Source organism: Trichomycterus rosablanca, chromosome 12, assembly GCF_030014385.1.
Source record: "Trichomycterus rosablanca isolate fTriRos1 chromosome 12, fTriRos1.hap1, whole genome shotgun sequence".
In the NCBI taxonomy this organism is placed as follows: domain Eukaryota; kingdom Metazoa; phylum Chordata; class Actinopteri; order Siluriformes; family Trichomycteridae; genus Trichomycterus; species Trichomycterus rosablanca.
In genome coordinates, this window is record NC_085999.1 from 4,157,501 (window position 1) to 4,181,931 (window position 24,431).

Here is a 24,431-nt window from a genome sequence, read left to right on the forward strand (position 1 = left end):
CAATGGCCAGCAATCAGAACGGGTCAATCAGAACGGGATTCAGCCTTTCGACTGATCCTCCAATCATCTTGCAGAAGCTCCACGTCCAGACCCGCCCACAACTCCATTCACCCTCAGAGACGCTCAGCGTCCGGGGGCGGGACAAAATCGTGGCATTTATCCAATGACCGGCGAGTTTCGAAGCAATGAAAAAAACCGTTCCATGCAGTTCCGTTGAAGTGAACAGACGCTCAGCTTCTACGGGCAAATGCATTGATGCTGCGGGAGTTAACAAAATCGAGTCAGTCGATTTGTGATAAGTAGCTGATTCTGAACGAACTCGTCTTCGAGATGAACGTGTTCTAACGCATTTGTAATCAATGAAATGTTAACACAACTGTACATATCTGACCATTTAATTTTTTATATTTTAGGGCAGGGGTGTCAAACTCATTTTCACCGAGGGCCACATCAGCATTTTGGTGGCCCTCAAAGGGCCGATTGTAACGTATCCTGCTGTGATTGCAGTCACATTGTTGTTTTTCTTGGAGGCTGAATTCTGCATTTTGTTCTACTTTACCACAGACACGGCCTCATAACACAAGAGACGCACCGGTTTCTCTTCCTGAAGCACAAACTTGTTTTCACTTTCATTAAATTTCCTCCTCATGCTTAATTTTCTTACTTATCTTTTTGTACATTTTAGGATCATGTGTAAATATGTGTAACATCATCTACTGGCGGGATGTGTCACTTTGCAGGTCACAAAATCAGCCTGCATTTTGAAAGATGCAGTTTATTTAGGATTTTACAGTGTATTTTTAAGACAATCATTCTGCCCTCACTAATAGTTTATTCCCCTTTCTCAGCTAGACAGACAGACAGACAGACAGACAGACAGCTCTCTTCAGAATACAGTCGGTTTATTTGCTCCCCAGCTGTGTGATACACTGTGTGCATCAAAATGAAGTAAAAATACAAACAATAAAAACAATAAAGAACCTAATACAGTAAAAGCACACAGCTGTAGTCAAGTGTTACATCTGGTACAATATGAGATTTAACCAAACGTAAAATAACGAGTTAGCATTTAGTGTAAAGATACTAATTGCTATAGTAACGTAACAACAGTATTTAATTACGGTAAATTTGTAACTAAAACGCTGTGATATACTCACTAAACATTTACTAACAACTGAGAATATAAACGCCACTACTTACAGACGATGCTTGGGTATTATACTGCAAGATAATTATTTGTATTTATTTATTATTGTTTACATTACTAACTACGCTACCCCGCGTTCTTTTGCTATAAAAGTCACATGGCTTCTTAGCGAAGGTTAAAGTTAGTTGCCATGACTACGATGTCACGTTGTCTCTTAAAGGCGCAGGAGCGCATTAAATTTTAAGCGCGTCTCTGTAACGACTCGAACCATCACAACAATCATACAGTCGTTTAAGCTCTCGCGGGCCGGATCAAATGACGCGGCGGGCCGGATCTGGCCCGCGGGCCGTGAGTTTGACACCCCTGTTTTAGGGGAAGCTGAGCTTCCCTTGCAGTCTTAGAGAAATCGCCACTGATACACTGATCAGGCATAACATAATGACCACTGACAGGTGAAGTGAATCTCCAAAACTGCAGCTCTTGTGGGGTGTTCCCAGTCTGCAGTGGTCAGTATCTATGTACAGTGGTAAACCGGCGACAGGGTCATGGGCGGCTCATTGATTCACGTGGGGAGCGAAAGGCTGACCCGTGTGGTCCGATCCAACAGACGAGCTACTGTAGCTCAGATTGCTGAAGAAGTTCATGCTGGTTCTGATAGAAATGCTGACCCCTGTCCACCGGCGAAAGCACCAACAATGAGCACGTGAGCATCGGAACTGGACCACAGTGGCCTGATCTGATGAATGACGTTTTCTTTTGCATCACGTGGATGGCCGGGTGCATGTGCGTCGCTTACCTGGGGAACACATGGCGCAAGGATGCACAAAGGCAAGCTGGCGGAAGCAGTGTGATGCTTTGGTTAATGTTCTGCTGGGAAACCTTGGGTCCTGCCATCCATCCATGGATGTTACTTTGACACACATCACCTACCTAAGCATTGTTCCAGACCATGTTCACCCTTTCATGGAGATGGTGTTTCCTGATGGCTGTGGCCTCTTTCAGCAGGATGTTGCGCCCTGCCAGGATGATGCTCCCTGCCAGGATAACGACCCCGTTATAAGTTTGTGTCCTCACAGCAAACTTTCCCAGTTAGTTTTCTCATTACCACTAATTAACGTGCTTCCTTTTTTTCCCTCTCTTTCGTCGCCAGTGCGTTCAGTGTGAACACAGCTGGTGTTTACCGACATGGAGATGGTTGAAGACAGATCCTTCACACACTCGCAGGAACACACACTCACATGGGTTAGAACAGCGGTAGTAGTGAGAGGGACAGTAATTAGGCACATAGTGTTTCCCTTACATCTCATTAGCATCTTTGCTACAGTCTGCTAATCCTTCTGTGTCCAGGGAGGGCTAAAATACACACTCCAGCCAGTTAGTTAAAAAAGTGTGTGTAAGTGTGTGTAAGTGTGTGTAGACACACCTCTGCACATCTAAAGCCATGTCAGACTTGTCCTTGTTGCCCCAATCAATATTCTATTATTTGAGCAGCCTTCCTCGTGTTGAGGTGTCATCCACGTTCCGTCTGTCTGTCTGTCTGTCTGTCTGTCTGTCTATCTATCTATCTATCTATCTATCTATCTATCTATCTATCTATCTATCTATCTATCTATCTATCTATCTATCTATCTATCTATCTATCTATCTATCTATCTATCTATCTATCTATCTAAGGTCAATCCAGAGCTGTTCAGTGAGGCTGAGATAGGTCAGGGCTCTGTGCAGGCCCCCTTTCTTTAAACCGAGCTTTTCCTCAGGTCTTTATATAGACCTTCTTTTGTGCACAAGGGGCCTTCCTTAAACTATTGCTGCACAGTTTAAAGCATATACTGTACAACTGTTAGCAATTGTTGTGGCAAATGTTTCTGTATTTGTCTGCATTCATATGGCACTCAATTCTGCCCCTTAGAAGCACCACATAACGTGATGCTGCCACCACCACGTTTCGCTGTAGTCAGGGTGTTACCCAGATGATGTGCAGTGGCTGTTCTTGACAGACATAGTGCTTGTTTTTCTGCTTAAAAAGGTTTAGTTTTAGATTAATCAGACCTAAGAATCCAAACTTTTGCTCTGTATACGAGCTCTTTCACCTTTGTAGTGGATAAATGTAGACAGAAATGTGTCCAGGGAGGGCTGAAATACACACACCAGCCAGTTTGTTAAAAAAGTGTGTGTGTGTGTAGACACACCTCTGCACATCTAAAGCCACGCCAGACTTGTCCTTGTTGCCCAATCAATATTCTATCATTTGAGCAGCCTTCCTCGTGTTGAGGTGTCGTCCACGTCTCGTGATCTCACGTCAGACGGTTCAGGTCTCCGTCTACGCCAGATTAGCGGTGTGATTCACCACGGCAATACACTCGAGAAACAACAGATCGTAACTGTCTAAGCACGACCAGAAGGCTCTTGGTAATCCAGCTTCTATTAGAAGAACCCGTCAAGCATCAAACAACAGTTCGGATGGTGAATAAAGAAGGAATTAAGAAAAGGATTTGCTTCTGCTTTGAAAAGACTTCCAGTGCATTCCTTTGAACTACGTGCGAGCTCAATTACAGCTTCAGCTTTGATATATTAGAGCGACCCGATCGCAGGTAATGCTCTCCGAGCGCCGCTTTCAAAGTGCGCCGACTTCTCCTTCATCCCACGATTCAGTGTCATAAAATTTTGCAGAGATCATCCGCTCTGTTATTCAGTCCGTCCTTCCGCTTTCCTGCCGTGTGCGTTTCATGTCATTCACTGCTTGATTGATGCTCACGGATGGAAACAAAAAGGAAGTGTAAAGAAAAGGAATCTGTAGTGGCTCTTCGCGGATGCTGAATTATGTTTCTGAAGAATGCCGACGCTTAGCCGTCGCTACAGACGCTCCTCTATCCGTACGGCTTTGAGCGGCTGTTGCTCTTTTGTTTTTGCCGAGTACGGACTTGGCGTGAGGCCCCGAATAACCGACTGGGCCACATCAGTGTTGTGGCTTAGCAGGAAAGAGGTTTTTGTCCTGCGTTTCTGTTTTATCTCTCGCTTTCAGACTGCAGAAGTGCTAAAGTACTTAAACCCAGCTAGTCCGCTCAGACTGCTGCACATGGTTCTGAGCTTATACAGAGCAAAGCTGGTGGCAGTTTCTCATAAACTTTCTGTGCCTGAACTTTCCATATGGAGCGTTTTAATATTTCTGTCACAATTATTACTGAACTGAATAAATATTTGAGATAATTGGGCTCTAGTTTCCAAATCACTGTTCTTAGATTCCATGATCCTGTATTTCATATTTAGTATATCTATATCTTGTTCGTCTATCTATCTATCTATCCGTCTGTCTGTCTGTCTGTCTGTCTGTCTGTCTGTCTGTCTGTCCCTCCGTCCGTCCGTCCGTCCGTCCATCCTTCTATCTATCTTTCTGTCTGTCTGTCTATCTATCGTTCTATCTGTCTGTCTGTCTATCTATCTATCTATCTATCGTTCTGTCTTTCTGTCTATTTATCTATCTATCTATCGTTCTGTCTTTCTGTCTTTCTGTCTATCTATCTATCTATCGTTCTGTCTATCTATCTATCTATCTATCTATCTATCTATCTATCTATCTATCTATATCTATCTATCTATCTATCTATCTATCTATCGTTCTGTCTATCTATCTATCTATCTATCTATCTATCTATCTATCTATCTATCTATCTATCTATCTATCTATCTATCTATCTATCTATCGTTCTGTCTATCTATCTATCTATCTATCTATCTATCTATCTATCTATCTATCTATCTATCTATCTATCGATCGTTCTGTCTTTCTGTCTGTCTATCTATCTATCGTTCTGTCTTTCTGTCTTTCTGTCTATCTATCTATCTATCTATCTATCTATCTATCGTTCTGTCTTTCTATCTATCTATCTATCTATCTATCTATCTATCTATCTATCTATCTATCTATCTATCTATCTATCTATCTATCTATCTATCTATTTTGTCCTTTTTGTCTGTTCGTCTATCTATTTATCTATCTTGTTTTGTTTGTATGTCTGTCTATATGTACGTCTGTCTGTCTGTCTCTGTCTGTCTGTCTCTGTCTGTCTGTGTCTGTCTGTCTATCCATCCATCCATCCTTCCTTCCTTCCTTCCTTCCTTCCTTCCATCCATCCATCCATTTATCATCTTGTCCTGTCTATCTATCTATCTATCTATCTATCTATCTATCTATCTATCTATCTATCTATCTATCTATCTATCTATCTATCTATCTATCTATCTATCTATCTATCTATCTATCTATAGTATCTACCTATCTATCTATCTATCTAATTATCTATCTATCTATCTATCTATCTATCTATCTATCTATCTATCTATCTATCTATCTATCTATCTATCTATCTATCTATCTATCTATCTATCTATATATATATATAGTTATTTTATCTTTTCTTATCCATCCATTCAAGTTCATTCCATGGTTGTTTAGTGGTGTGAGGTCAGTGCTATGTGTTGGCCTTCTAGACCTTCTTTTGTGGACAAGGGGTCTTCCTTAATCTATTGCTGCACAGTTCAAAAACACATATACAACTAATAGCAAATGTTGTGGTCTTAGTCTGCATGCATTTTGTAGGGTGTTCCTGTATTTGTCTGTTCATATGGTACTCAATTCTGCTACTTAAAAGCTCCTCATAACGTGATGCTGCCACCACAATGTTTCGCAGTATGCAGGGTGATGTACAGTGCCTGTTTTTGAGTGCTTGCATTCCTGCTCAAAAGGTTTAGTTTTAGATTAATCAGACCTGAGAATCCAACTAAATGAACTGTATACGAGCACGTTCACCTTTGTAGTGCACTGATGTACACAGATAAGAGCCTGGTGTGGAATAACTGAACGTTCAGTGAGTTTTGCATGTATAGCTTTTGAATGAACGGACTTTAATACTATGAGGAGTGCTAGAATGCTAGAAGAAAAGCTCTGCATCCTAAACTTTAATGCACCTGTATTTGACAGTATTTATGTCTGTATGGTTTTGTTCTAACCTCATTTTTACTTTCTTTGTCTGCCTATTAGATGAGGGCTCAGAGGCCAGCTCGGGAAGGGACACCCCTGCTAGCAGTTCGTCACGCCAGGGGCTTGCGGACAACGACGAGAGCAAGAAGGACAAGAAGAAGAAAGTCAAAGGAAAAAAGAAGGACAAGGCAAAGAGCAAAATGAAGGAAAAAGACAAGAAGAAGGTGGAAGAGGCCGCTGAAGAGCCCGAGAAAAGAGCAAAGAAAAAGGCAGAGGAGGCCACTGAGGAGGCAGATAAGAAGACAAAGAAGAAGGGATTCGGTCTGCTGAGGTAATCCGTCTGTCTGTCTGTATGTGTGTCTGTGTATCTGTCGGTCTGTCCGTCCATCCATTTGTCCAGCCAACAAGCTGAAATGTGATGGAGGTGGTTTCAGGTCACTCAGCAGGATTTGAAGCTCGAGCCAACATGACTAGATGAATGTGTGTGTGTGTGTGTACGTGCACGTGCACGTGCAAGTGTATGGCTGACCACAACTGCTGTGTAACAGAGCGTCCAGTTCTGAGCTCCATATGGCCTGTCCGAGTGCCGCAGTCCTTTTCTGTCGCCCGCTGTCAGGGTTAATCTGCATGGCAAAGGGCACCGGTGCCAACACATGTCCGCACGGCCGCCCGTCCACTCTGACCAGAGCGACATTTTGGGGGGCGGATCCACTGACCGCAGTGCTGCGGACGGCGTGCTGCGTGATTGACTCAGTGGATCAGAGCAGGGGCAGTTTATTGTTTTAAAATTGTTTTTATTTGGCCGACTGCTGGGAGGACCGAGAGGTCGTGTCTTACCCAGCGGCACTGCCACAAGGTGAGTCCAGACCACATGATTCAGAGGAGCAGGAAAGGAAAGGTACACATGAATAGTGAATTAGAATAGAATAGAATAGAATAGAATAGAATAGAATAGAATAGAATGCATTTATTTGTCATATATACATATACACGTGTACAGTACAATGAAATTCTTTCTCCGCGTATCTCAGCTTATTTGGTCAGACCGCAGGTCAGCTATTGTACTGCACCCAAATAGCCAAATAGATTGAGGGCCTTGCTTAAGGTTGGCTACTCTAAATAATTATTTATTATTATTATTATTATTATTATTATTATTATTATTATCATTATCATTATTATTATCATTATTATTATCATTATTATTATTATTATCAGTATTGTTATTACTGTTATTATTATTATTGTTACTGTTATTATTGTTATTATTATTATTATTATTATCATCAGTATTGTTATTACTGTTATTATTATTATTGTTACTGTTATTATTGTTATTATTATTATTATTATTATTATTATTATCATTATCATTATTATTATCATTATTATTATCATTATTATTATTATTATCAGTATTGTTATTACTGTTATTATTATTATTGTTACTGTTATTATTGTTATTATTATTATTATTATTATCATCAGTATTGTTATTACTGTTATTATTATTATTGTTACTGTTATTATTATTATTATTATTATCATTATCATTATTATTATCATTATTATTATCATTATTATTATTATTATCAGTATTGTTATTACTGTTATTATTATTATTGTTACTGTTATTATTGTTATTATTATTATTATTATTATTATCATCAGTATTGTTATTACTGTTGTTATTATTATTATTATTGTTATTATTATTATTATTAATAATTATTTTTATTATTAATTATTATTGTTATTGTTATTATTATTAATTATTATTGTTATTAATTATTATTATTTTAATATTATTAATAATAATTATTATTGTTATTATTATTTTATTATTATTATTATTATTGTTATTATTATTCATAATAATAATTATTATTGTTATTATTATTATTATTTTTATCAATCATTATTATTATTATTATTATTACTATTATTGTTATTATTATTATTTAATTAATTTATATTATTATTTATTTATATTATTATTAGTAGTAGTAGTATTTGTAAAATAGACAAAATTAGCCATTTTTAACATTCAAAATTTTTTGTCAGAAAACTAGAATTGTAACTACTTAGGAAATAATAGACGTACAGTTTAATCAGCACATAATGTCAGACACACGATCCCCAAAACTACTGATTCTAAAAGTCACTTCTGTACAACTTCAGAAACAGGGACAGTAAACGGGCCTCGTAGCCGCGAGGCCACGACACTCACAGCATGGCACTGTATCTAATAAAGTTACAGCCACTATTTATACTCATTACACATGGATGGCATTTTGGTGGGCATGCCAGTGTGCTTCCCTCCTGGTTGTACAAAGATGTATCTGGTCCTCGGTGTGGACGGAAGCCATATTGCATTTGTTTTCTCTTTTGGATCATGTGTCACTCTGCTGGCTGGAAGCTGACGGGGTACCGAGTGTTCAGGACGTCTCGTCCGATACGATTCCTGATGATGCCCATCCTTCATCATCAGTGGCTCCATCTGCTAGTGTTTCACGTTTAAAATAGTGCTTGTTGGCCAGCAGACGTGAAATTCTTGGATTTAAGCCTGTATGAGTGACCATGTACAGTGGATATAAAAGTCTACACACCCCTGTTATAAATCAGACCTAAATAAAGATTTTCCTCCTGTAATGTGGCCTACAAATCATTTAGGGAGGGGAAATAAAAATAAAAAGAACTTATAATAATAATAATAAGAGAATATAATAAATTCAATGTCTTTGTCATATACAGGTGCTGGTCATAAAATTAGAATATCATGAAAAAGTTGATTTATTTCAGTAATTCCATTCAAAAAGTGAAACTTGTATATTATATTCATTCATTACACACAGACTGATATATTTCAAATGTTTATTTCTTTTAATGTTGATGATTATAACTGACAACTAATGAAAACCCCAAATTCAGTATCTCAGAAAATTAGAATATTACTTAAGACCAAGACAAAAAAAGGATTTTTAGAAATGTTGGCCAACTGAAAAGTATGAAGATGAAAAGTATGAGCATGTACAGCACTCAATACTTAGTTGGGGCTCCTTTTGCCTGGATTACTGCAGCAATGCGGCGTGGCATGGAGTCCATCAGTCTGTGGCACTGCTCAGGTGTTATGAGAGCCCAGGTTGCTCTGATAGTGGCCTTCAGCTCTTCTGAATTGTTGGGTCTGGCGTATCGCATCTTCCTCTTCACAATACTCCATAGATTTTCTATGGGGTTAAGGTCAGGCGAGTTTGCTGGCCAATTAAGAACAGGGATACCATGGTCCTTAAACCAGGTACTGGTAGCTTTGGCACTGTGTGCAGGTGCCAAGTCCTGTTGGAAAATGAAATCTGCATTTCCTTAAAGTTGGTCAGCAGCAGGAAGCATGAAGTGCTCTAAAACTTCCTGGTAGACGGCTGCGTTGACTTTGGACCTCAGAAAACACAGTGGACCAACACCAGCAGATGACATGGCACTCCAAACCATCACTGACTGTGGAAACTTTACACTGGACCTCAAGCAACGTGGATTCTGTGCCTCTCCTCTCTTCCTCCAGACTCTGGGACCTTGATTTCCAAAGGTAATGCAAAATTTACTTTCATCAGAGAACATAACTTTGGACCACTCAGCAGTCCTTTTTGTCTTTAGCCCAGGCGAGACGCTTCTGACGCTGTCTCTTGTTCAAGAGTGGCTTGACACAAGGAATGCGACAGCTGAAACCCATGTCTTGCATACGTCTGTGCGTGGTGGTTCTTGAAGCACTGACTCCAGCTGCAGTCCACTCTTTGTGAATCTCCCCCACATTTTTGAATGGGGTTTGTTTCACAATCCTCTCCAGGGTGCGGTTATCCCTATTGCTTGTACACTTTTTTCTACCACATCTTTTCCTTCCCTTTGCCTCTCTATTAATGTGCTTGGACACAGAGCTCTGTGAACAGCCAGCCTCTTTAGCAATGACCTTTTGTGTCTTGCCCTCCTTGTGCGAGGTGTCAATGGTCGTCTTTTGGACAACTGTCAAGTCAGCAGTCTTCCCCATGATTGTGTAGCCTACAGAACTAGACTGAGAGACCATTTAAAGGCCTTTGCAGGTGTTTTGAGTTAATTAGCTGATTAGCGTGTGGTACCAGGTGTCTTCAATATTGTACCTTGTCACAATATTCTAATTTTCTGAGATACTGAATTTGGGGTTTTCATTAGTTGTCAGTTATAATCATCAACATTAAAAGAAATAAACATTTGAAATATATCAGTCTGTGTGTAATGAATGAATATAATATACAAGTTTCACTTTTTGAATGGAATTACTGAAATAAATCAACTTTTTCATGATATTCTAATTTTATGACCAGCACCTGTATATATATATACTGTACACGTGTACAGTACAATGAAATGTGTTTTCCACATATCCCAGCTTGTTTGGAAGCTGGGGTCAGAGTGCAGTGTCAGCCATTGTCCGGTTCCCCTGGAACCAAGAGGGTTAAGGGCCTTGCTTAAGGGCCCAACAGTGGCTCCATGGCAGAGTTGGGATTTAAACTCTCAACCCTCAACCTTTTGATTGATAGCCCAATGCTCTACCCACTAGGCTACCACTGCCCCTACCCAATAATAATGTGGTTGCATAAATATTCACACCTTTAAACTAATAATTTGTTAAAGCATCTTGTGCTTTTATAAGAGCATTTAGTATTTTTGGGCCGGAGTGTATCAGCATGGCACAGCTTAACTTGGCACTCTTTGCCCAAATCTTATGTGACCCTCTTCAGGTCACCCCACAGATCCAGGTCTGGGTGCCAATTTTAGAAGGGTGTGCACACTTACCACATTACATTACCCCAGGTGGGGTGGTCTGGGACAGCCCAGGTCCTTTCTGTGTTACCCTTTTTTTTTTTAAGTTTGCATGTTCTCCCCGTGTTTGCATGGGTTTCCTCCTACAGTCCAAAGACGTGCGAGTGGGGTGAACTGGAGATACCAAATTGTCCCTGACGGTGTTAAAAACTTGAACTGATGAATGTTGTGTAATGAGTAACTACCGTTCCTGTCATGAATGGAACCAAAGTGTAAAACATGACGTTAAAATCCTAATAAATAAATAAATCAATCTCAGCCCTGTAGATAAATGACATGTACATGTACAAGTACAGTTTAACACAAAAGTCTAAGGTCTGTTTTCTTATTCTACATATGAATTTGTAAATCAAGAAGCGTCTTATTTATTAAGGTTGTTATGTAAGTGCTTGACGATGCCTTTTAGTCATGCCTGCAGTCTCCAGAGGGTTCGCCCTAGTTTTACTGGTACCAGTACGTGATGGGAAACAGACAGTGGTACCCACACAGCGCCAGATATTTCTGGATTTAGTTTAAAAACTGAACACAACCACAGTGAAAGGTGGGGAGGTGCTAGGAGGTGCTAACAGCGGCCAGATGTTCCAATCATGTTTTGCACTCGTTAACGTGTAGCGAGCTGACGGGTATGTAAATGCTGCTGATTTTCACCTACACCAGTGACAAATCTGAGCCTGTTCTGAGACTCCTAACTGGTTCCAGATCTGGTAAACAGATTTAGGATTAGACAGTATTTATTCTTGATGACGTGAAGAACCGTTAGACACATTAGACTTGAGTTTCTCAGCTATTGATAGTCTTAGATTTGTGTTTACGTAGAAAGTGGTCATAGACACGTGTTTTTATTATTATTATTATTTTTTTATGCCTTGTTTCTTTGTTAATTAAGGTTTGCAGGAGCGTTCTAACTGGGCAGTTCAGCTGCTGTGTGTGTGTGTGTGTGTGTGTGTGTGTGTAGGACAGGTATTGCCCCAGGTGGTGAATGGGACCCATTAGGATGTTTTACATCCTGCAGACAGATGGAGATGCTGAAAGCTTTGCCAAATACGTCTCATTCATGCTGTTGTGCTCAACACGTTCTCGTATAAAATCCCTTTACATCATTCTGCACCATGCTAAGCATGTAAAACACACTGTTTTACATTTCCCTCCCCAAACCTCTGGATTATTATGCCGATAGTGATCTGAAAAACACACGTAAACGTAGCCTGGCCTTTGGCGAAGTCTAACTCTGAACAGACCGACTCTGTGAAAGAGCACAAGTTTAAATAAGTCTAGATTCTTCCTCACGATAGCCTTTAATCTCTACAACTCTACTGCATTTGATCACACGTGAAATATTAAATAATTAAAGCTAATCTGGGGCAATTGAAAGTAATCATTGTGTAATAATAGCTTATTTTTCTCCCTTTACGTTCACAGAGTAAATATATAAGTCTGTAATTATGAAAATTGCGGGGTCACAGTCGGTTTGCCTTATGAGGCTGTAAATGTAGGTCTTTCAAATTAGCAAGGTTTAGAAAGTAAGAAACACAACATAGAAATGATTGTCAGAGTTCCTAAACAAACTGTCTTTGACATATACTGTACAGTGGAGATTAAAATGTCTACGCAGCACTATAGAGGCTCATTCACATGAGAAGCGTTTACACTTCTGTAAAACGTCGTCAAAGTGTGAATATGAGACGAATCTACATTAGTGTGGAATAACCGTCAGATCCAGTGTTACAGCTCCACGTGTATCTGTGTTTATCTGGATTTTCCTTACTGTTTCACTTTTAAACTTGTGAGAAAAATTGTGAGAATCAGAATCAGCTTCTCCAAGTCTAAAACTCTTATCGTTAAAATAAAGCTTAACGTGGTTTAATGTACTAAAATAACGACACAGGAGAACTAAACTTCTCTTCATTATTACTGCTCATATGTTCCTCCACTAATGAAATTCCTCTCTCGTTGTTTAGTACAATAAGTCACGTTAAGCTTTGTTCGTTCTGCCTGAGTCGCTTTTACTGTGTCACATCAAACAGTTCGTCTCATTGGAGGCACTTTAAAAAGGTCAGCAGCAAACTGGGTCAAAGTTCAATCAGGTAAACGTTGAGCGCCACGGCAAGCGCAGAAATCACGAGCCCAACATGGTAAAAGTGCGCCACAACAACGACACAGTCGGCGCAAAAGCTGTTTTGCCACTTCTCATGTGAACGCGCCCTTAAAGCGTCAGGTTTTTTAATGTGAAGAGAAACATTAGACCAAGATAAATCATTTCAGATTTATTTTCACATTTTCATGTGTCCAAATACCTTAATGTGTAGTGTATGAGTGAAGTAAGAGTAATACCAGATCTAATAACAGAGCACCATACACACACACACACAGACACACACACAGGTGCACACACACAAGCAGCTGAAATCAGACTCTCACAATCACATCCTGACACATTTACTGCTACACTGGGTGGCGTGTGGAGAGGTGAGATGATTGGAGGAGAATCAGGCAGGTTCAGACCTGAGGGAGCGCGGCACTGACTGGAGGATTGAGGATCATAAGAAGCAAAATATGTGGAAGTGAGATGTCGGGTGTGGAATGGCGTGGGCTTTTAATGTCTGAGCTGTTAGGTGTGTGTGTCTCTGTGTTGGAAACCTCTGCCTTACTTATACTGGTCAGATGAGCCTCTAGTCAGCCTTAAAAGTATCTGCACCCTTTGATAAAGAATAAAATAATGTTTATTTGATGTAAAAAAAAGCCTAAGGTCAAAAGAAATTTAACCTTTCATAAAAGTACAAATATTAAACCCAAATTAAAATAATATTTTTACCATCTACATGTGCTGACATTCCATGGATTTAGTACTGTGTGCAACCTCCATTCACCTCAACATACCATAACATCACTGAATCCTTCTTCATTAAGCATAATGAGGACATCAAACCATTTTAGGTGGACTGGGAAGCATGTTTTGGATCTAGTTTTGCATCTAGTAGGTAATAGAATTGTAAATTGGTACTTGGAGTCGAGGATGATATGTATCCTAACACAGTTCCCAAGCGTCTCCTTCACATAACGTTCTTTTCTTTAGAACCGTTCTTCGTTTTATGCCAAACTTCATTGTGTCACACGTGCCTGCGGTCAAATGAAATGTAACCTTTAATTAAAGTACAAATATAAAATACAAATGGATTTAGTACTGTGTTCAACCTCCATTCACCTCAACATACCATAGCATCACTGAGTCCTTCTTCATTAAGCTTAATGAGGACATCAAACCATTTTGGGTGGACTAGGAAACATGTTTTGGATCTAGTTTTGGATCTAGCAGGTAATAGAATTGTAGCCAGATTTTCATTTTTAAATCACCTGGTTCTTTGTGGAGTTAAGGATGATCTGCATCCTAACAAGGTACCTTAATGTCTCCTCCATATAACCTAACACTGGATTTAAGTTCTTATTCTTTATCTCGTTCTTTATTACATTAAGTGCCACCAAACGGCTTCCAAGTAGTTTTTGGGCATTTCAGGTATGATCCTCAGTATCATTCGGAACTGAGAGACTATAACATAGGTAGCAGTTAGCAGTGCAGCATGCATTATATTGCTCTGTCTAAGCCTTCATTTGTTTGTGTTAAACCGGTCAAATGAACCACCTGTCGGCCTCTATTGTATTTGCACCTTTTGGTAAAGATTAATACAATTTTTATTTAAAACAAAAAGCCAGAGAGCAAAAGAAATTTACCTTTTAATTAATTAAAGTACAAATATAAACTACAAATGGATTTAGTACTGTGTGCAACTTCTGTTCACTTTAACATGGAGGTCCTCTTTCATTAAGCTTAATGACATCAAACTAGTTTGGGTAGATTAGGGAGCATGTTTTGGATCTAGTTTTGGATCTAACAGGTAACAGAATTGTAGCCAGATTTTCATCTTTAAATCCCCTGGTACTTTATGGAGTTAAGGATGATCTGCATCCTAATAAATTTCCAAGCTTCTCCTCCATATAACACTGGATTTAAGATCTTATTCTTAATCATGTTCTTTATTACATTAAGTGCCACCTTAAGTATAAATATAGACTCTATTTTTGTTTTATTTGACCATAGTACCTTGTTCCATTCAAGGACCCAATAGTGTCTAACCATGTCCAGGCAATTATGTGTGTGGTTAGATGGAAAAAAAGGCTTCTAGGTAGTTTTTTGGGCATTTCAGGCGTGATCCTCAGTGTTATTCGGAACTGAGACAGACTATAAAATAGCGAGCAGTTAGCAGTGCAACCAACATGATATTGGTCAGTCTAAAGCATCTAAGCCTGTGAGAGAGACATGTAGGCTGGCATATGTGACTTTGGTGAATATTTTTCGCATCTACAGGTACTGGCATTCCATGGATTTATGGCTTCTCCTTCATATAACACTGGATTAAGTTCTTCATTACATTAAATGCCACCTTAAATAGGTATAGACTTTATTTTTTGTTAGATCTGACCATCGTACCTGGTTCCATCAAACATCTCAGTAGTGTCCAACCAAGTCCAGGCAATTGTGTTTGTGGTTGCGTGGAAACAGTAGTATTTGGGCATATCAGGCATGATCCTAGGTGTCTATAAAGTAGGTAGTAGTAGTTAGCAGTGCAACCTATGATATTGGTCCGTCTAAACTGTGTGTGTGTGTGTGTGTGTGTGTGTGTGTGTGTGTGTGTGTGTGTGCGCTGTAGATATTTGTGTGGTGACTGTGGTGAGCCATGAGTCAGAAATGTTGGAAATCCTTGCCTTACTTAAAATGGTCAGACAACAACCACCAGTCAGCCTAAACTCTGTGTGTGTGTGTGTGTGTGTGTGTGTGTGTGTGTGTGTGTGTGTGTGTGTGTGTGTGTGTGTGTGTGTAAGAGAGAGAGAGGGAGACATGGAGGCTGGCATGTGTGCCCTTTAGTGACTCTGCTAATAGTCTCTAAAAGGAAAGGCGAGGTGCAGTCACAGATGGTGCTGCTTACATATTCCCTTTCAGAGGCTGACAGTGATGGAGCAGCACCCTCACCTACCCTCCAGCACCCGTCCCTGCTCCCTCCTCCCTCGTATTGTTTAAGCGTTTCCTCCTGTCCGTACCCCTGTGTTTGCTCTTCTCAGCACTTTTGATGTGCGCCGAACAGCCGCTGTAACAACTGGCTTCTATTAGGCGACACCTAACGCATAAACAACACACACCTACAGACGAGGGCATCAGCACATCAAGGGTAATGCAGGAGGATGGAGAACATATTGGTGTCCGTTTTAGAAAATCAGCTTCCCACCGAAAACCTAGCGCCCTCGCTACACAGACGCATTTTACGTCATCCTAAGTGCTCTCGAGAAGAGGGCGTGTCTAAATTCTTAGATTCCTTAAAATGCTCCTACTGAGGCGCCGTAATTCTAAAACTACACACAGCAGACGAATACGGAGCAACCAACAGAGTTCTTTTGAAATGTAAAATAAATTCTCTTTGATGTTTAATCTGTATAAAGGTGTAATTATATAAGTGTCGTTTATTTGTAAATTCGGGCTCGTTAGGGACAGTTTAAGCGTTTTTGGTACACGGAGGGAGACGTTAGCTGGCACGCTAGTGGGTTGTAGCTTAGTAAGCTAAAACTGCAGTGATGTAAAGTAATGCGACTAAATAATCTGCTTTATTAGTTCGATGTCTAATGAGGCAGCTGATCAGGTAGGCAGCAAGGCAGCTCACTAGGTTTTCAGACAGACCCTGTATGCATGAACTGCTCTCATGTGAGGAGCAGCCGTGCCAGCGCTGGTGCCAGGCTCTCTTTTAAGAAAGCTGATAGCAATCTGGTAAGGAGATAAGTGTATTTCTCTTAAAGGTCGTGCCCTTCTCAGTGTGGCGCTCTCCATGGTAACAGTATCACGGCCGGGTTGTGTTGGTGGGTGGCTGATGCCTTCAGATTGAAGCCTGGCACACGCTCACCGACTCGCCTGTGTCAGATCGGTGGGCTTTTCACTCCGGATCTCCATATGAATCCCTGAAAGCACCTCTTTGATGGAAGTTCAATCATCGCTCCTTTGATTCCCGAGATAGAACGTTCTGATTAAGATTATTCGCTGAATGGGGAAGCCCATGAATATGTAATTGCGGCTGTGCGACTGAAAGGACGGGTGCGGCGGAGGCTCGATTCAGCCGCGCGGCGCTCCTGCGTGTCTGAATAGCGCCTCTGTGCCGAGGCTCTTGTTCCGTCTTATTCCACTTTTCATTATCGGACCGTTCCTGCCGTTGATTACGTTATGAGATGTGGAGCAGGCTGGTGGAGCAGGCTCGCTCAGGCCGGTTTGTGAGCTCGAATAATCAGAGCTCTGGTTCGGCCTCACAAAGAGCTCCGTTATGAAGAGGAACTAAACACAGGAACCAGAGTAAAGCTCGTTCTTGTTCTCCTCTTTTCTACATACCCAGTGATTGAGCAGATTTGGCAGATACAGTGGTACCTTGTAGGTGGCACGGTGGCTTGGTGGGTAGCACTGTCGCCTCCCAGCAAGAAGGTCCTGGGTTCCTCCAGGAGCTTCAGTTTCCTCCCACAGTCCAAAGACTTGCAAATGAGGTGAACTGGAGATACAAAATTGTCCATGACTGTGTTTGATATAACCTTGTGAACTGATGAATCTTGTGTAACCACTAACTATCTGTCCTGTCATGATGTAACCCAAGTGTGTAAAACATGACGTTAAAAAATTAATAAATAAATAACATAACATATCTTGTAACTCGATGGCCCCTAAACTCATTTCCCTTAAACTCGACGTGCCTGCGAGTACTTGTTTGGCCGCACTGCACAGCAAAAAAAGGGGTGAACGATGTAAACAAAGGGGGTAAGCGTTGGGGTGCATTCACATGAGAAGAGGTTTGGCGCTTGGCTTGAGCGGTGCGGTAAAACGGGAGAGAAATTATATTAACCATCCGCACGATTAAGAAGCATAAGGAAACAATAAAGAATGCTGATGTTGTGAAAGGAGTAAAAATTTTCAGTGTATAAGTGTCAAAAACAACCTCATTACACCGATAACATTATGACCACCTTCATAATATTGTGTTGGTTCCCCCTTTGCTGCCAAAACTGTGATGCACTGTGTATTCCGACACCTTTCTATCAGAACCAGCATGAACTTCTTCAACAATCTGAGCTACAGTAGCTCGTCTGTTGGATCAGACCACACGAGCCAGCCTTCGCTTCCCACGTGCATCTATGAGCCTTGGCCGCCCATGACCCTGTCGCCGGTTTACCACTGTTCCTTCCTTGGACCACTTTCGATAGATACTGACCACTGCAGACCGGGAACACCCCACAAGAGCTGCAGTTTTGGAGATGCTCTGACCCAGTCGTCTAGCCATCACAGTTTGGCCCTCGTCAAACTCGCTCAAACCCTCACGCTCGCCCATTTTTCCTGCTTCTAACATCAACTTTGAGGATAAAATGTTCACTCGCTGTGTAATATATCCCCCCCACTAACAGGTGCCGTGATGAAGAGATAATCAGTGTTATTCACTTCACCTGTCAGTGGTCATAATGAGCCTTAAATATCTGCAGTTCCACAGAATCAAGGAACGCATTAACAGGTTTCCCAAACATCCTTATGGGAAAAAAAATACCACTCCCAGAACCAACTGACGTTGAGGTTTAAGGTACCACTGTACCCATGAACTGGAACCATATTTCTGTATGTCCTGGTAAAGTGTGTTTACACTGTCTTGTCTGTGATGTAAAGCTGCAAATGTAGTACCTGCTGTTGTCAGGTTCAAGTCTGGAGATCCTCACTGTGTCTTTGTTTATGGACCGGTCAGTGAGGTGGACTGAGCAAGCTGCAAATCTATTACACTTATATACTTATTTATTTTGTTTGTTATTTTGATTAAATGTATTAATTTTGTTGTTGATTTAGTTAATTGACATCCCAAGTTTTCATACAAAATTCATTTTTTTTTTATTTTATTTATTATTTCATATTTTTCACTTCAGTGGGTTGGGTATTTTTAAAGAATCCAGATGTGTTATTTGCATAAACTTCTGGATTCATGAGAAGCCAGATGAGGTGGTTTGGGCATCTTACAAGAATGCTCCTGGGGTCAGCTGAAGTTTGAGTTGTTCCAGGCGCATCCCACTGGGCAAATACCATGAGGCTGAACTGGAACATGCTGAAGGTATTATATTCAACTGTTGGCTTGGGAATTTCTGGGGATCCTTGAGCAGGAGCTAGAGTCAAGTAGAGAGAGAAAAAGATCCAGATAGCAGTGCTACTTTTACCAGGACAAGCAGTTAGGATTTAAGCATTATTAATTAATGACACATCCAATGTGTTCTGCTAAATTTAAAATATATAGACTGCTTTGTACAGAGCTTGATTTTGCTCTTTGTTGTCAAAGTCTAAATTGACTTTTGATCTACTTGACTTTAGAGGACATTCAGCCCATATTAAATCCTTTAAAGTAATCTACGCTAATTTTCACATAGTTCATCTGGCAATCTTAAAACAATAAATACACATGATCAGCTCTCAGTAACTTAACGTACAAGTTTGTATATAAAGCATGACGTGAGTCTCTAAGAACAGTTTAATTTAAGTGTACATAGCTTACATAGTGCATTACAATCTATTAGCTGAACTTTGTAGTTTATTTATTTATTTATTTTTTATGTGCTTTATGTGCTTTATGTTTCTACACTAAAACCTGTTTTTAAAAAGTTGGGTTATAAAAACGTAGCAGTTTTTTAGTAAATTATAGATATAGCATGAGTCATATATATATACAGTATATATATATATATATATCTCCTGTCTGTCTGTCTGTCTGTCTGTCTATCTATCTATCTATCTACCTGTCTGTCTGTCTGTCTATCTGTCCATTCATCCATTCATCTATCTATAATCCGTCCATCCATCCATCCAGCCATCCATCTCTCTTGTCTCTCTATTTCTCTGTCTATCTACATTTGGCTTAACCATTCAGCAATAACTGTGCATCATTGGCACAAAAGGAAACAGTAAGAATAAAAAGTAACTACTTATTGCTATATTTGTTTGGTTTAACTCCAGTAAAACGAAATATAAAGTGATTTGTTGTCATTTAGCTGAATTGCTCAGAATCTGGGCAAGAACACCTAACAATTCAGTGTCCAAAACATGTACGTTCTATAGGCTAGAGTCATATACAATACAAAACCTTAATTGGTTTTAATGTTTGTGGTCCACGCCCATCCCCTGTATGTTTGGACAGTTGCTCTTGGTGGACAGTATGTGGTGGTTGTCATTCATCAATCATAATGTGTAAATAACCTCAGACTAAAACACACAGCAGCATTACAAGCATGGCAGGACATGTCAGAGGTTTTGTTTTGTCAACTATGCTAAGTTTGAGCTTTGCTTATGTCCAAAACTCCTGGTTTAGCTTGTGAACTAAGTAGCTAGTCCTTTATGAGCTTAAACTCTATTGGCTGTAGACTCGGTGGGTCTTCAGGACTGAATTTAAGAACCTCTAAACTAAAATATATTTGTTTAATGCACGAGTGATGCTTTTCCCTCTGATTTTCCCTCCTCACACAAGAACCAAGCTGATTTTTTAACAACCAGAACATGTAGGTCTGATCTGTTTACATAATCATTACAGTTCTGTAATCTCCACATTTCCTGACTTCTGATTGTATATGTTGCTATTGGAAGCAACAGAAAGCCTTTCTTGACATTGTGCATCATATACAGCAGATCAGTTTTACCGGTTGTACTCCTGGCTAAAGTGGAAAAGTTTGGTTCAGTTCATGCTCCAGATTCTGTCAATGGTTGTATAGGCTCTTCAAATAGGTGGAGGTCAAGTAGTAGACCATATTTGAAATATGCTTCTGAAATGACCACCCCCATTCACATTTATTGACCAGCAGAGATGTATAGATGGGTGGAGCTTTAGCAGCGTTTACTGCTCCTTCGCCCAGACCAGGTTATCACACAGGTAAGCATGACAGAGGTGTATATACACAGAGGCCCAGCCACGGACTACTGTACTAAATAGTATGCTGAATTAGTACAGCACTAGTGTAGCATTTGGTCAAAGAAGATCCTCTCTTTTTTATGGACCTGGGACAGTTTGGAGAAAGTTCAGTACATGTAAAAGAAGTCTAATAATCTCCGATCCAGTTCAAAACATGGGACTAGGGTCCTGTGGGGGTCCTGACCCTTGAAGAACAGGGTGAAAGCAGGCTAAAAAAAAAGTATGTAGAGAAACTGGACTAAAGATGGACTACAGTCAGTAATTGTAGAACTACAAAGTGCTTCTATATGGTAAGTGGAGCTGATAAAATGGACAGTGAGTGTAGAAACAAGGAGGTGGTTTTAATGTTATGGCTGATCGGTGACTGATGATTGCAATCACTGCTGTACACCCGCAATTTAGGTTTTGAGTTTAGATATTTGTGGTCTTCAAAATTGATGTCTCAACCTCAGACATCCATCTTTGAGATGAATTTGAACTAATTCCACCGGATAAATCTTATAAAATCTTGTGGGAATCTGTTTCAGAAGGGTGGAGGCTTTTACAGCTCCATTTCAATACCCATGAATCTGGGATGGGATGTCCCAGCAAGCTGATGATCAGATATCTACACACTGGGCTGTGTTGAGTATTTTTCTGTCAGATGTTTATGTGTCTGCAGATCCAAACGTTGGCAGGAAGTTCGGTCACGTGTAGCAGTTACATTGATGAACTGATTTTAATAATCCAGTTCGGTGAAGTTGTGTTTCCTGCCACTTCTGATGTATAGTTGCGATTAACAAAGCAGAACTTGGAACTTGGATAGGGTCGTTTGGAAAGGACACGGTAGGTAATAAATCACAGACGTGGGTTCGTTCCGTGTGTTATTCGCGGCCTATTTGAGTGTCATTACCCACCTGCTCCTCCGTTAGGTTCCAGGCCTTGCTTTTGCTCTAATGTCTTTGGAGTGGAGCGTGATTACGCTGGAGGATGACGGTGTAATTTGTGCTATTACAGGCCTGTGTGGTTAACGTTAACAATGTGCGCGGCGTGCTAATGAACAGAGCAGATTAGTGTAGCTCTCTGCGTAAGTATGATTACACCCTGTGCCTCATAGGCTTTACCTCCATATTCGGCTTAATAGTCGGGTCTGGGCTGGCTCAGCGACAAGGTCCTCAGCCGCCACCAAGTAGAAAGGCGTCTCGGCAAGACTTAATACTCTCTTTTAGGATATTTTAGCCTTGAGCTTATGTTTATTGAAGAATTTCTTTGCCTCTGTAATCTCTGTCTGAAATGGTGTGAGCTCAAAGCGGCATTGGCTTTCCATCCTTTAGAGGACAACATTTACAGTTCAGCTCATATCGTGAGCATATATTTATTTATATATTTATTTTTCTTTTACTGGGGAAATTGCAGAACCTTCTTTCTCCCTCTAAGCCGCCCCAAGTCTGTTTACATTTCACAGTCGGTCAGGAGACAGTCACAACCAAATGAATTATAGATTTCCTTTTCAAAGTGGACAGATTTTTTACCCATTCTTTCATTTATGGAGGCTTTACCAATATGCTGTGTCAATCAAATGTCAAAGGCTGGCTGGGAAATAAATCGTTTTAAGCGCGGTGAACATATTCGTCCAAATATTTATGGAATAATAAACTTAATTGAACTTTCCTGGTCACCTTTGCTTATCTCAAGATGACAAAGGAGCTCCACCAAGCTCCTTTGAATATCAAAGTAGGACTTGGTTACAAACAAAAGGCATGTTAAGCTCCAGTTAAACATTGCTTTGTTCATGTTTTGGAGTACCACAAGGCTCCTGGGGAAGATGGAGAACATGGGGAGGTAACGTTCCTCAAAACACCACCAAAAAGTCCAGTGGAAGCACCATCAGTATCCAGAGATCTGAACAAACTCAAGGCGTTCTGTTCAACCGTCTGTCTGGTCCCGTCCTTCTGTTCCTCCCTCCATACAGCATGGTGCAGACCCGGGGTTTCTTCTGATCCTTCTGTTCTTGCTCTGAAATCTTGTGTTCTGTAAGATCTCAACCCCGGATCCATCGCCAAGACAGAAGGAGGCAGAAGGACAGAGCCTTGTTAATTCTTCTCAGCGCTGCCAGCATTAATTTTAATGTGCAGTTGTCTCCCAAAGTCATCGGAACGGCATCTCTATACATAATTAGCAGGCTTCCGGCTCGACGAGGTGCGATGAGTCTCGAAGCTGCTAATGTATGTGAGCCGTTCGGCATCAAACGGCCAGGAGGGTGTCGCCGAGATGGTCGGTAAAGCTGGGATCCAAATGATGCCACATGGCATTATTCTTTACCTCGGAAAAGCAGACCGACCTGCCATGGATTAACCACTAATCTATTCGAACGCCGTCCATAAAGCTCATTACTGTATATATCGCAGGATCACATGACCACTGCAGTTTTGGGTCGTTTTAGTAAAAAGGTCATGAACAAGCTACTTTGTATAATGTACAGCTTACCCATCAGCCACCTGTCAGGACCTGAGAACCATTAGAGGTTGGACAAAGCTTTGTAATGGCATGGTCTTCTAAAGGCTGCGAGATAAAAGGGAAGCAGTTATGTTCCTTCAGAGGAACAGGCACCGTACGCAATTACGACCTGATTGACCGTCATCAGCCAGAGAGCTATTGATTGGCTTCCTCTGCTATTACTCTCCTAGCATGCTCAAAGCAAATCTAACCCAAGAGCTCTCTCACCGAGGTTAAGTACCTCTCAACTAACTCGGAGTACAGAGACACACTGAGGAAAGACAGACGGTTTCAGGGGTGGGCGAGTTTGTGTGCCGCATTCTAACCTCAGGAACCTTTTCAGGAACTAAAAACGTTGAGATTTGTCTGTATTGGTATTGATTTGCGTGCGTAGTTGATTAATTTAGTACTTGTTATGTGACCATCCAGTTCAGGGTGATCGTGAAGACCTTACCTGTCGCCTGAACGTCTGGAAAATCTTGAGTGACATATTGGGTCTGTCCAAAATGTTAGCGCTCTCTTTAAGATATCCTTTATTTGTCATATACACATATACACGTGTACAGTACAATGAAATTCTTTCTTCGCATATCCCAGCTTGTTTGGGGTCAGAGCGCAGGGTCAGCCATCATATGGCGCCCCTGGAGCAGACAGGGTTAAGGGCCTTGCTCAAGGACCCAACAGTGGCTGCATAGCAGAGCCTGGATTTGAACTGCCAATTTTCCGGTTGATAGCCCAAAGCTCTACACACTAGGCTACCACTGTCCCTGCACAGATGCATTTTACATCATCCTACACTCCTGAGAAGAGGGCGTGTCTAAATTATTAGCCTTAAAATGCTCCTACTGAGGCGCCTTAATTCTGAGTGATGATCTGACTGAATAACGAGGGAGCGTCCGACGACTCCTCAGTGCTGAAGGTAATCCCAGCATTTAGTGCGGCACGACAAAAAATGACAAATATAGTGGACGAATGCAGAGCA

At 40.7% G+C, this 24,431-nt stretch overlaps 1 protein-coding gene across 2 annotated transcripts in view; it reads left to right on the top strand.

The window, feature by feature from the left end:
- pard3bb (par-3 family cell polarity regulator beta b) overlaps window positions 1–24,431 on the top strand; it is a 416,753-nt gene that overhangs the window by 256,764 nt on the left and 135,558 nt on the right. For both annotated transcript variants that reach the window (XM_063005444.1, XM_063005445.1), the window contains exon 19: window positions 6,186–6,456. In XM_063005444.1, coding sequence (XP_062861514.1) covers window positions 6,186–6,456 — 271 coding nt within the window. The remainder of the gene's footprint in view (window positions 1–6,185; window positions 6,457–24,431) is intronic.